The 12,435-nt window shown below is 49.9% G+C and overlaps 1 protein-coding gene across 6 annotated transcripts in view; it reads right to left on the bottom strand.

Moving 5' to 3' along the window:
• Positions 1-12,435, bottom strand: part of bahd1 (bromo adjacent homology domain containing 1) — a 67,003-nt gene that overhangs the window by 18,969 nt on the left and 35,599 nt on the right. For 4 of the 6 annotated variants that reach the window (XM_048974573.1, XM_048974576.1, XM_048974572.1 and 1 more), the window contains one exon: positions 4,774-6,405. In XM_048974573.1, the coding sequence (XP_048830530.1) occupies positions 4,774-6,405 (1,632 nt within the window). Of the gene's footprint in view, positions 1-4,773; positions 6,406-6,713; positions 7,087-8,101; positions 8,980-12,435 lie in introns of those variants that run through there. The other 2 variants (XM_048974577.1, XM_048974574.1) reach the window with 2 other exon arrangements.

A 12,435-nucleotide genomic window follows, 5' to 3' on the forward strand; every position in this document is an offset into this window, starting at 1 on the left:
TTCTTTCTCACTCTAACACACACTCTCTCTCACCCACACACAGATTAGGTATCTATATCTTTGTGGGGACCATTCACTCACACGCACAGTTTTAACACTCACCGAACACCCAAAACTATACATCACTACATTTGCGAGTCTTCGGCTTTCTGCTCGGCATGTGGCAAACTCAAGTTTTGCTTTTTGGAACTTCTCTGGATTTTTTTCCTTGAAAATGTCTATATCTGTGGTTGCCTGAATCCATGGATACGAAACCTGAAAATACCTTGGTTTGATTGTACGTGCTCGTGGCTAAGGATTTACGTGGCAAAATCAAACTGATAAATGGCACAAAAAATCATTTGGTCTCCCATATGCGGCATTTTAAAAGATAGGCCTATAGAAATAGAAATGGTTCGTATAGGAGGTTTTACAGTATTTTAGGTTGTTTAAAAATGGAATCTTCATAAATTCCCCCACCCCTGCATTAAATATCTTTGTTAAAAACAACCATGCAAGCCATGCAAAACATTTCTATATACATCAAGCAAAACAGTCACCTGAAAAATAGGCTTCTTGACAGATTCTGTTCAATGTTTTTAAATGAGCCAATATCATGAAAAAAAAAAAATGTAGCGTACAGATTGCACCGTTTAACTACTTTTTACAATGACTATACAAGTATCTTTGTGAAAGAATACAAAGGCTGGGTTTCTCAACAGTGCTATTAGCAGAGACACCAATTATGTCAGTGGTCTGCTGGAAACAGACCAATTAGATTTTCATTAATAGCAGGGCAGCAGTTGGGTACAGTAGGCTGTTCTGTAAGTTGAAAAAACGTTACGCGCAAATGCTCAACTTCCACACCAGCTAGACAGTCGTCACAGGAGATAAAAACATAGCCAGCCAAGTCTGCAATTAACAAGCATAAGTTAAAGTTTTGTTTGGTATATAAATTCATACACAGCTGCATACCACATATACTCAGCGTACATACAATACGTCGCTCATTAGCTAAGGGCAACCAGAGAAAATGTGAACTGCAGCTTTCTGAGACTTACTCAATTCCCAGCCCCCCCATTTCAGATAAGTACAATCTGTCACCTAGACTTGGCAGCTTTCTACCACCCGCACTGCTGCCAGGAAGGCCAAAAGCGGCCGGCATGTGGTCCCCTACTTCACATCCTGCTAAGCTTGTGTGTGTGTGTGTGTGTGGGGGGGGGGGTTTGCAAGTGTTGGCTTGGAAGGATGATTCTCCCCTCACAACTGGCAACCAGTATCTCACACATGAGTCCCACAGACCACCGACGCACAGCAAAGGCAGCGCAAGCCAAACCTGGGGCAGGCGCCGTCCCCCTGCCCCTCAGACCCGCCACCACCTTTGAGGATCGAAGCCAATTTGTTGCACTGTTGGTGGCTTCCAGGCGGCGCCGGCAGACGACACAACCCCGATTCACACCACAGCCCGAGCGGCAGAATCCAGCCCCGGCACCTCCCCATCTGCTCTCCTTTGTAGTGGTTCGACGTAGATCTCAACGTTACAAACAGTCATCCTAAGAGACAGCTTCTCACTCGGTCCTCCCTACCAAGCGTGTCGGAGTGTGCAGGCTGCTCAGAGAACAGTCCTGAACACTCGCGCCACCGGAAGCCTTTGCTGCAGTTCGAAGCTAGAAGAACGACACAGAAAGCACCACCATCTAATGCAGCTTCTCCCAACCTTCTTTAGAACCGCACACATTCCATAAGGCAGCGCATTTTAAACAGTGCGTGTGCCGTGAGATACCAGTTGAAAAACGCTGGTCTAATTAACGTCAGAAGGTTAAATGTGCAACAACAACGCAGCACCATGAGTCTAAGTCACATCACAAGCAGAGCTGATGCACTATGCAACTGTGGTGAAATGTCCTCAGATCACTGGTCACTGGTCGATCCGGGAAGACTCACGGAACGGTGATCTACAAACTTGATGCCTCCTTTAAGGCTAACATTTCAATCATGTCCCAGATCTATTCTTTTGGTCCAAAAAGAAGAGGATTTTAGCAGAATTGTCACTGCAATCCAGTGAAGTTGTGATGCCACAGCGCTGAAGACCCCACCTCCCAGGACAACAGCTGACTGCGTGGCATGTGGTGCAGACAGCTGATGTCACAGGGCAGCCCAAGTCGCCATACCATAAACAGTTAATAGTCTTCCTATAATGCTCAAAGTGATCAAATCTTAAACATATACACTGATAATCATGCTGCTGCAAAGTCATCAAAGGCGACACTATCAATTAACAAAGGTCACTTCATACAAGAGAACTAACAAAGCACAATGGTCTTAGAAGAGCTCATTTGCTTGAATTGTTAACAAGGCATTGTTGTGGGGGGCAGGGGTTATTTCAGTCTTAAAACCAATAAATAATCCAGCTTCATGTGGGACCACAACGTCCAAAATAGATCAGTTTCTCTCACGAGTCAAAGGAAGGAAACCACAGTTTCACACAATCAGAACTGACTGCCTGGTCAGCTACACCTAGCAGGTCTACAGGCAGAAAACAACAAGATAAGCAAAACTTGTGTTGGATAAGTGGCTACAGTAGCGCAAGAGCTGGTCAGTCAGTCATTAAGAAGGAAGAAAAAATTGTACATAGCAACCTAGTTGATCAAAGGTACCTAAGCATTACTAGGGTACCTTACTCCTAGTTATAAACTTACAAACACCTTGTTTTAAGAGTATTTTTTGCATGTCAGGGCAAGGTTTCATTCTACCGGAGGATCCCAGTGCATTTGAAGCACATAGAGCTAATAAAGAAGATTTAGCGGCAAATCATCAGCCATAATTTACTGAAGCCAAATCCTCTCGTGGGGAGTTCAGCCTGTTTTACTACTTCGCGCACGAGACGGTGGAAGCGTTTCAGGATCGCAAAGATCATTTTCCCCCAGCCCAGGTCGTCGCAGCCATAATATGTAGCTTAGAGTCAGGTCACCTCCTCTCGCGATGAATCTCATTACTGCCTTCTCCTTCTATGTAAATTCCACTCTTTGTACCATTTTGGTAAAAGGTTTACAATTCTGACATTGTTAGTTGAGTAGATCAAAGGACCAGTCCAGTGCAAATGCAGAAAAGAACTCCACGATCCTTCAGAACCTACTCGGCACTTTAACGTCCCCGAAATGCAAATCGAAATCCTGTGGGTATGGCCAAGTAAAGCGGCAGCTACATAAAATTGCCTCTTGCCACGTGAAAAGTGTTTTCCGAGTTGCAAGGGGGTGCAAAATTGCCAGAAACTTTCCATTCCATGGGAAGGTAAGCTGGAGAATTTTGGAAACTTTCCATGGGAATTTACAGGAATATATGGGAAGAATTTTGAAACCCTAATTCTGTTACTGTAATCGGTGAATGATTTGTCCTTCAAAAGTCATTTTTTAAATAACTAGTCATTCCTACATTTGAGATGAACTGGTGATACGTAACAAAACACACAAGGAGGAACTGCCATTTGTCAACTTTCCCTAGTTGATAAGCAGCCCCAAGATGGAATCACCCTTCACTGGAGGCTAAATGCAGCTAACTAGCTGACGTCGACCCCGAAGAGACTTACAGCTTCACCCATTTATCTGACATTATACCAGAAAGGCTCAGGTTAAATGGCCATGCAGTAGGACCCCCCCCAGGACATGAGTACACAACCCATGATAGTCCCCCAGGTCTTTAACCAACATTGTACCAGCTGCCCATCCGACACTCATTAAACACCCATTAAATCAAATGGGTAACTGATATCTCATATTCATGGGACGTCTCAGCGCCGGAATCATTCGCTTCAAAGTGCTTTTCATATGCCGGTTATTAGCCATCGTGCTGCACTGCAGCCATCTGTCTAAAGCTATTTCTTTATTCGCTTTGTCCCATTGACAAGCAGGCAGATTTTAAATGGTAGCCGATCCAATAAAGTGTAACCATTCACCCAATTGTCCATGAGCTGTTTAATTAGCAGTGAGATTTTCATTTTTTATTATTTTTTTTCCCCCACATTGTGGCAGGTTTAACGGGCTGACAAAATGTCCCATCGTACGGCTAGATGATTCAAAAGGTGAACAAAGAACCAATGGAAGAATCTGACCACGACAGAAGCATCTAAACCCAGCAGCCATACAATCAAATGGGGAACCGCTGGAAGTTACAGGGTAGACAGGATGAGGAAGAGGAGGAAGGTACGTTACCAGACAGATCAAAAACCCCGCAAGCTACCATGCAGCTGTGCAGCACAAGTACAGCTGACAGCGTCTATGCACCATCAAATGTGGCTTGAGTAAGTCAAATAATAATAAAAGAAAAAGTTTAAAGCATTCTGGCAGTCAGTTGTGCTAAACGTGGCTGTAAGGGGACTGTAAGATAATTCTGTCCATCTGTCACCAGCAGCCACTGCCCTGACGCATCCCGAGGGAATTCCATTACACACACACACCCACACACACACCCACCCACAAACGAGACCTTGCGCCTTGTTTTCGAAGTAAATGTGTTGGCCTCTGATGTCATCTGGGGGCATTCCAGATCTGGTTTATTTTTGTTAGATTTATGATTATAACTATATACCTGCCATACGGTAAACACGTATTCGTGGAAGATTCCTAACTGTAATGAAAATACAGGATGATGGGATGGAGTTTCCCTTCCAGGGATTTAACATATAAAAAAAATAGATGTCCATGTGCCCACATGCATGCATGCAAACTCCAGTGAAAAACCACTTAGCCACAAAACCACACGGAACAAAACACAAGCATCCTCCGCAAGACCCCTTACCTGTTTTTATTTTGTGGGCGCACCCTGAGCAACTAGAGCTGTAGGAGCACCTCCTACTGGCAAGAGGCTGAACTGCCCTGTAGGCGTAGCCGCCGACCCCGCAGGCCTCGCCGAAGCAGGGCGATGCGACGGAGCCGCAGAAGGCTGGGTGGGGGATTCCTGAGGGGTGGGGGCTGGGCACCCCGCTGGGGCACAGCTTGAGGGGCGGCATTGTGGGGGCCGGGTATGGGATGGGGCTAGTGCTAATGGGGGTGAGCGAGGCCCCCTGATGCGGGATGTGGACGTAGAAGCAGGAGAGGCAGGGGTAGGAATGGCCGTCGGCCGCATAGGCCGTGTGCGCCAGGGGGTGGTGCCGGGGGCGGAACTCCTGCTTGACGGAAGAGGCGGAGCGCTCCTCAGGTTCACCATAAGCCTGCGGGCCCAGGAAGAGGGCCAGTCTGTGGTAGTCCATGATCTTCTCCTGGGTGCAGCAGTAGTATGGGATCACCTCCGTCTCCGTCTGCTCCTCCTTGACGGCCTTCATGGGGTAGCCGAGCACTGTCCGGCACTGGTAGCCCGGTTTGGGGAAGCCGCCGCCCACTGCGGTCCCCGCCCACTCCGCCTCAGGCTGTAGGACCTCGCGGCTGCACAGCGCGCATCCTCCCCCCGGCAGCGCTGGCTGTGGGTGCACATGCGGCCGGGGCCGCTGCTTACGCGATTTAGGGTGGAGCGGCTTGCCCCGGGCGCCCCTGCATGCCTCCCTGCAGTCGGCCTTTAGCCTCCGCTTGCCGCCCGCAGAGGTGCTTGTCAGTTTCAGCAGGGCAGCGGCGTTGAGCCCCGCCAGACGCCTGGGCGCCGGCTCGTCCAGGCTGAGCCCCGCCGGACCGTCACCGTCCACTCTGGCCTTCTTGGCCGGCTTGGGGCTCCCGCTACGCTCAGCTTTCTGGGGGCCCCTGTGGCTGTCCTGGCCCTTGCGGGGGGCCCCCTCGTCCCTCGCCGGCTCGCAGGGGGCCCCGCTTTCCCCGCCGTGCCGCTGGCCCTGCTGCTGCTGCTGCTGCTTTTTAGCGTTGCGGGCAGCCTGCTGTGGATCCTCCAGGAGCAGACTGTTGACCGCCTCTGCGTTCAGCGAGGCCACCCTGCGCTTTCGGGGCTCGGGGGGTGGGGGGCTGTGGTCCGATTCCTCCGCCTTGGCTTTGGACTCTGGTGCCGAGGGTGGGGCTCGCCCAGAGCTTTTGCCACAGCCCTGATGCCCCATCCTCCGCTGGCCGGGCCGGCACCCCCGCTCCTCCGCACTGCCTGGCGGAGTCATGTGATCCACCTCCTGCTCCTCGTCACTCTGCACTGCACCTCCAGATTCCAGGCGGGTGAGCAGCACGTGGCAGTTCCGGGTGCCCACCTCAGGCATACCCATCCTGCCCCTGAGCGGGTACAGTTTCCTGTCTTTGTCTACACTCTGATCCTTGACTTCCTTAGCCCCGCCTCTCTTGGCCGCACCCTGCTTGGTCCTGCTGCCTCGCACAGGGCACTCTGGCCAGGCTCCGCCCATTGTCTCACCATGCGGCCCACCCCCCACCTGGTCCCGGGCTTCACTCTGGTACTGGCTCAGGGAATCTTTTTGCCTCGCGTGGGTCATCACATAATTCCACACGGAGCCTGCAGAGAGAAACAGAACAGCAATTAAACTCAGGTGCGCGGGCGTTTCTATGAGTTCATCTTAGACTAGGCCTTCAGCATTCATTTTAAGCAGAGAACTTATGATTTTTACATGAATGTTACCCCATAGTAAGAGACATCCCTGAATTATTCCTACACGCACACCCACATCCAGTCTCCTGACTGGATCTTTCTCTGATTACTCTGAGATGGACATACAGACAGACACGCATTTCCTCTGGGGGGCACCGCGAGCCGAGGAGGTTGCCGATCATGCATGTGGCACTAAGCCCATCAGACACACTCACATGTCATACCCTCCACCATCTGAGATGCGGCGTAATCTGTCACGGCGGAGTGGGGAGACTGACGCGGCCGAGAATGGGTGGCACTCTGAAGCAAGTCTTGTCTCAGTCGTTATCACAAGAATCCGACACCTCTCTCAGCATCACAATATAGCAAACAAATGCGACGCCCAAACACAGCAAACAAATGCCGTTCCCGCTATCAAAGAATTCATCCAACCGTTATCCATGACCGCTTATCCAAGCAGCATCATGGCGAGCCTGGAGCCCATCCCAGGAAGCACAGGGTACGAGGCAGGGGACGCCCTGGATGAGAAGCCAGCCCATCACAGAGCGCAGAGTCACATGATACTGCCAAGTCACATGATACTGCCAATTTACAAACATCCGCTTGGCTGGCAGTATGCTTTTGAGGAAGAGGACCCAGAACGCAGGAGAACATGGAGATTCCACACGTAGACTGTGAGAAGAGCCTTCAAACCTGGAAGTGTGAGGCTACAGCACTAACCGACGTGCTACCACACCACCAGCTATCACAATGGCATAAAAACACAAAGCACTTTGATGCAAGTGTTGAAAGGCACATCTAAACGTGCAGGGTGCTTGATCTAACCGCTCTAACCACCACGTGACATTTAGCTTAACATTCATCTCGAACCTGAAAAGCAGTGCAGTGATTTAGACGGGCAGTTCTAACATGCCGTCATCCTCTCCGTCGCACCCTGGCAGCCGATCCAGGCGCCGTGTCTCCTAGCAACGCCTCTAACGCGCGTCTTCCACGCAAGTGGGCAGCGAGCAGCCGCACCTCCAACGAGGAGCCGGGCTGACGTGGAGAACGCTCACAAATATTTAGAGGAGTGATTGCGGAAAACAGGCGAGTGACGTCCACATCCTTATGGGTGGGGATCTGTCGGAGGTCCCATTCCACAAAAAATAAATAAATAAAAACAGTCGACATATCGCCAACTGTGACACCGTGTACATCAACAACGGAGAGGAGATGAGCAGCGTGAGGCATCTTGCAGATCCTGTCACCATGTTCTGGAACATTACCACCTCAAAGCCACACGGATGTCTAGTAGACACAACACACCAGACAGCACTGGGAAACTCTCTGGCATAAAGCATTAAAAACGGCAGACTCTCTAAATATACCATTAAACTGGGTGTTTTTTAATGCACCAGCATACTGAAGGGTGGGTAAAATTATCATAGAGGCAAGGTGGTAAGGGATTACGCCATTTAATGATGACGGACAGACGAATATCGCAGACCCACATTTACCCTGAACCCTATTCTTACTCTCCTATTTAAAGAAATATATGCAGGTATCAAATTCAAATCAAACTTTAAAATCCACTTCAAGGAGAATTAAGTCAAAGGTCTCACACCTGACAACCTGTGGTTTCAGGCACAGGAGCCTGTCAAGGTCTGAAGGGCAACCAGACGGCTCCTGACGGGCTTTATCGCCTTACGGAGAACAGCTTCGGAGATCTGGCACGACAAACGCCACGTGGCAGGTCGGCACCTTGGGGCCAGGTATCCCCCTGAAGTGTCACACGGGGGTCACTTGAGGGATGGTTTACTGTACCACTGCACAAGATCGAGCGCCCTGCGGTCAGAAAACCACAATTAGCAAACGCCGCCTTAACACTCTGGCCATGAGTTTGCCGATTGGACTGTGAGACAAACAATCTCGCCTGTGATTTGTACTCAGTAAATTCACATCTAATCAGAATCCATCCATTTTCTGTACGGTCTGCCTGTCTATCCCAGAAGCTATGGGAACAAGGCAGAGAACAACCCAGGATGGGGCGCCAACCTATCACTGGGCCCACTTACTTGTCATTCATTCTCACATGCACATCTATGGGCAATTCGGTAAGACCAATTAACCTCAGCATGGTTTTTAAACTGATGGGGGGAACCCCATGATGGACATGGGGAGAACGTGCAAAATCCACACCGACAGCGCTATGGCAGAGAGGCGAACCCTGGTCCGAGAGGTGCGAGGCGACCAACTACTGCTTCCCCATGTCGGCATCAAATCAGCAAAATACTTACAGTGTCCTTTTCAGGTGGACTCAGAGCAAGTAAAGCCTGCTGGATCTAGACAGTAGAACCCCAGCTAGCCCTCAAAGTCCCAAAGGGAGTTCCAACCCCACCCGACACCACGGGAAACCACAGCGCTGATCCCATTAAAATTCCAGGTCGTATCCTCCGCACCTCCTCAAAATGCGGTCAGTCTGATCAGCAGAGCCAGGAGAACCAGCCTCCACAACGGCAGTACGGAAATGCACCCCTCCCACCCAAACCAAACCCCCGCCACCCCACAGACCATCGCGAGGCCTCACCCCGCCCAGGCACCCCTCTCGGGTGTGGTGCTGTTGACCCCTCACCCCAGCCCCCCATTATGGGTTAGAACAACAGAACCCCCCACCCCCCTCCCCTCCCCCCCCACAGCTCATGCTGCTGTGTGAATACCAAGTGCTGGAGGACACCCCATTTGTCCCAAAAAAAAAAAAAAAAGGGGAGCTACTGCGCAGCCTATGGCCACAAACGACGGCACACAAAGCATGACTGTCTGCCTGCGCCGACGGAGAGCCCAGTGCCAGGAGGAGCTGTCTGACAAGGAGGCCGATTTTCCATGGGGTGCAGTGCTTGCATTCGTTTTACGGTGCAGAGGCCCGCGATGTGAGGGCCTACAGGAAGCCCGTGAAATTAACGGGGGGGGGGGAGTAAAGAAAGAGGAGCAGAGAAAGAGGGCATAATGGCCGCCCCAGTCGCCACGGGCAACTTCACGAGACTCCATGACGACTCCACCCAGAGTCATTTCGCTACTGGAAATGAAAAGTGTGCGACTTTCATACGATCTTAAGCCGCTATTTAGCTCCTGGTCCTACCTTCCCAACCCGTGAGGCTCCCGTTCGCATGCCACTGGAAAGATGGATCTCCGGCGAAGGCGACGGCATGCAGCGGAATAAGCGCCGCTGTGCTCGTTAGTGTGGGATAACGAGGGCTGGCGGGGAAGACCCGGGAGACGGTGCTGGCTGCAGACGGGCCGAACGACAGCGGGCAGAAGCGTATCGTTAAACCGGGCCAGCAACACCGAACAGTCTGTACTCACCAGGAAGACTGACTACACCCAAGCGCAGCATTTTGTTAAGGGGAAGACTGAAATCAATACAGCAGGCGAATATGAAACAAAAACAACAAATGAGACGCTCGCATGCCACTCAGTATGCAAACAAACCGTATCAACCTCCTAGACAGAAATCAGACAGACATCACAAGTGGAACCGGTACCTCAGTAAAAACACAGATTACTGCAACATTAAAATTCACCCAAATGCGAAAACTACAACAGAACTCGGAACCGTTTCCCGGAGTTCAAATATTAATTTTATTCTGTTTATTTTGCTCAGCCGATACGTTTACCCAGACCTACTTACGATTTTACCAAATTCTCTGACATCCAGCCCATGCCAGGCGTCCCTGCTGAAACTGAAACGCCTCCACAGTGAAACCAGAAGCTCAGTAAACGTCTCATTAAACCATTTTTTAAAATTACACTTGTTAGCATTCAACAAAAACCGCTTTAAAAAACGACTAACTTCCGTTACACACCAGCACTAAACCAAATAAAGACAGCTGAAGGCTTGGGAAGCCAGCAGAACAGGACGTGTTCAACGCCTGACCGCCGGGATTCAGCACGCAATGACGAGGGCTGTCTGGGTTAACTACAGATAATCTCCACTTCTCTACGGTAAAGCTCAAGGGGAAATTACCTGCTATGCAATATATTTTGCCTGTTACAGACATCGCGCCCAGTATCCCCCTGGATTATATAACATACAAGATACTGCATCAAATATAGAAAAACAGATACTTATTAGGTGTTGCCGTTTACTTACAGTATCTGATGTTGCTGCTCTCTATTATAAATGATCATGTGAGCTGTAATCATTAATGAATATTACAACATGGGCGACAATAATTAAGGGACTAAAAATTAGTTGGTCAGTTTCATTTAAAGGGGTCAGTAAGTTATTTTTGATAGTTTCTCTGTGGCAAGTATCTATTTGGGAACATGAAATACTAATCAGTGATGTAAAGAGAAACTTCTGGTATGTCAGGCTTTATAGTATCTGCTCAACTATTTCTACATGCTATTTGCCCCCCCCCCCCCCCCCCCCCCCCAAAAAAATAAACATTGTCACAGTGCTCTATCCAACCAAGCACTGTCATGGACCTGTATGAAATGCAAGGCTCCCAGCGCATTTCCATGACGGCCACGCAATTCACTCCCCTTCAAGAGTGCAGGCCAACCAACTCATTTTTTTTCCAGAAAAACCTGTACATCACATATTTCCTCCCATCTGTTTCTATGAGATAAAGCCAAATGAAATTATGCAGATTTGTTCTAATTACGAGCTCAGCAAGTGACTGTGCCCCCCCCACACGTACGGATTCCTCCATCTAGCGTCACTCCTCGGCCGCGGTGGAGAGCGCCGCAAACACCTGACGTCGATGCGTCGCGGGTGAAGTCGAGGCCACACTGCTGTGGGGAAACCTGTGCTAACGACCTTCAGTGGAGCCTCGCTAGAGAGTCCCCACCTTCGGGAACGTGCAAACAAAGCACGACTCAGACCTGCGGGGAAACACACCCTGTCCTCAGGGCCCCTGCGAAAGGTGCGGGCGCATCGAGGAGGGAGGAGCCCATACAGAATCAGAATCGCCGTGGATGAAGATCCAGGCCTTTCATTCAGCACAAAGGTGATTTGCTTTTCTTTTTATAAACCTACGAGTTTAAAAAAACATCCATCCATCTTTTGCCTGCTTATCCTGGGCAGGTTCACAGGGATCTGGAGCCTGTCTCAGCCAGCACAGGGTACAGGGCACACCCTGGTCAGGATGCCAGTCCATCATAGGCACACTCACACCCCAAACAATCATGCACTACAATTTAACGACGCCAACTAGCCTGGACTCTTGAAACCAGGGCGAAACCACGCGGGGAGAACATAGAAATGCTGTACACTCACAGAGCCCTAACCCTAACCTACGAAAGGCGGGGAGAACACAGAAATGCTATACACTCACAGAGCCCTAACCCTAACCTACGAAAGGCGGGGAGAACATAGAAATGCTATACACTCACAGAGCCCTAATCCTAACCTACGAAAGGCGGGGAGAACACAGAAATGCTATACACTCACAGAGCCCTAATCCTAACCTACGAAAGGCGGGAGAACATAGAAATGCTATACACTCACAGAGCCCTAACCCTAACCTACGAAAGGCGGGGAGAACATAGAAATGCTATACACTCACAGAGCCCTAACCCTAACCCACGTAACGCGGGGAGAACATAGAAATCCTATAAACTCACAGAGCCCTAACCCCTAACCCACGTAACACGGGGAGAACATAGAAATCCTATAAACTCAAAGAGCCCTAACCCTAACCCACATAACACGGGGAGAACATAGAAATCCTATAAACTCACAGAGCCCCTAACCCTAACCCACGTAACGCGGGGAGAACATAGAAATCCTATAAACTCACAGAGCCCTAACCCCTAACCCACGTAACGCGGGGAGAACATAGAAATCCTATAAACTCACAGAGCCCTAACCCTAACCCACGTAACACGGGGAGAACATAGAAATCCTATAAACTCACAGAGCCCTAATCATAACCTACGAAACGCGGGGAGAACATA

This window comes from Brienomyrus brachyistius, chromosome 14 (genome assembly GCF_023856365.1).
Source record: "Brienomyrus brachyistius isolate T26 chromosome 14, BBRACH_0.4, whole genome shotgun sequence".
NCBI lineage: Eukaryota > Metazoa > Chordata > Actinopteri > Osteoglossiformes > Mormyridae > Brienomyrus > Brienomyrus brachyistius.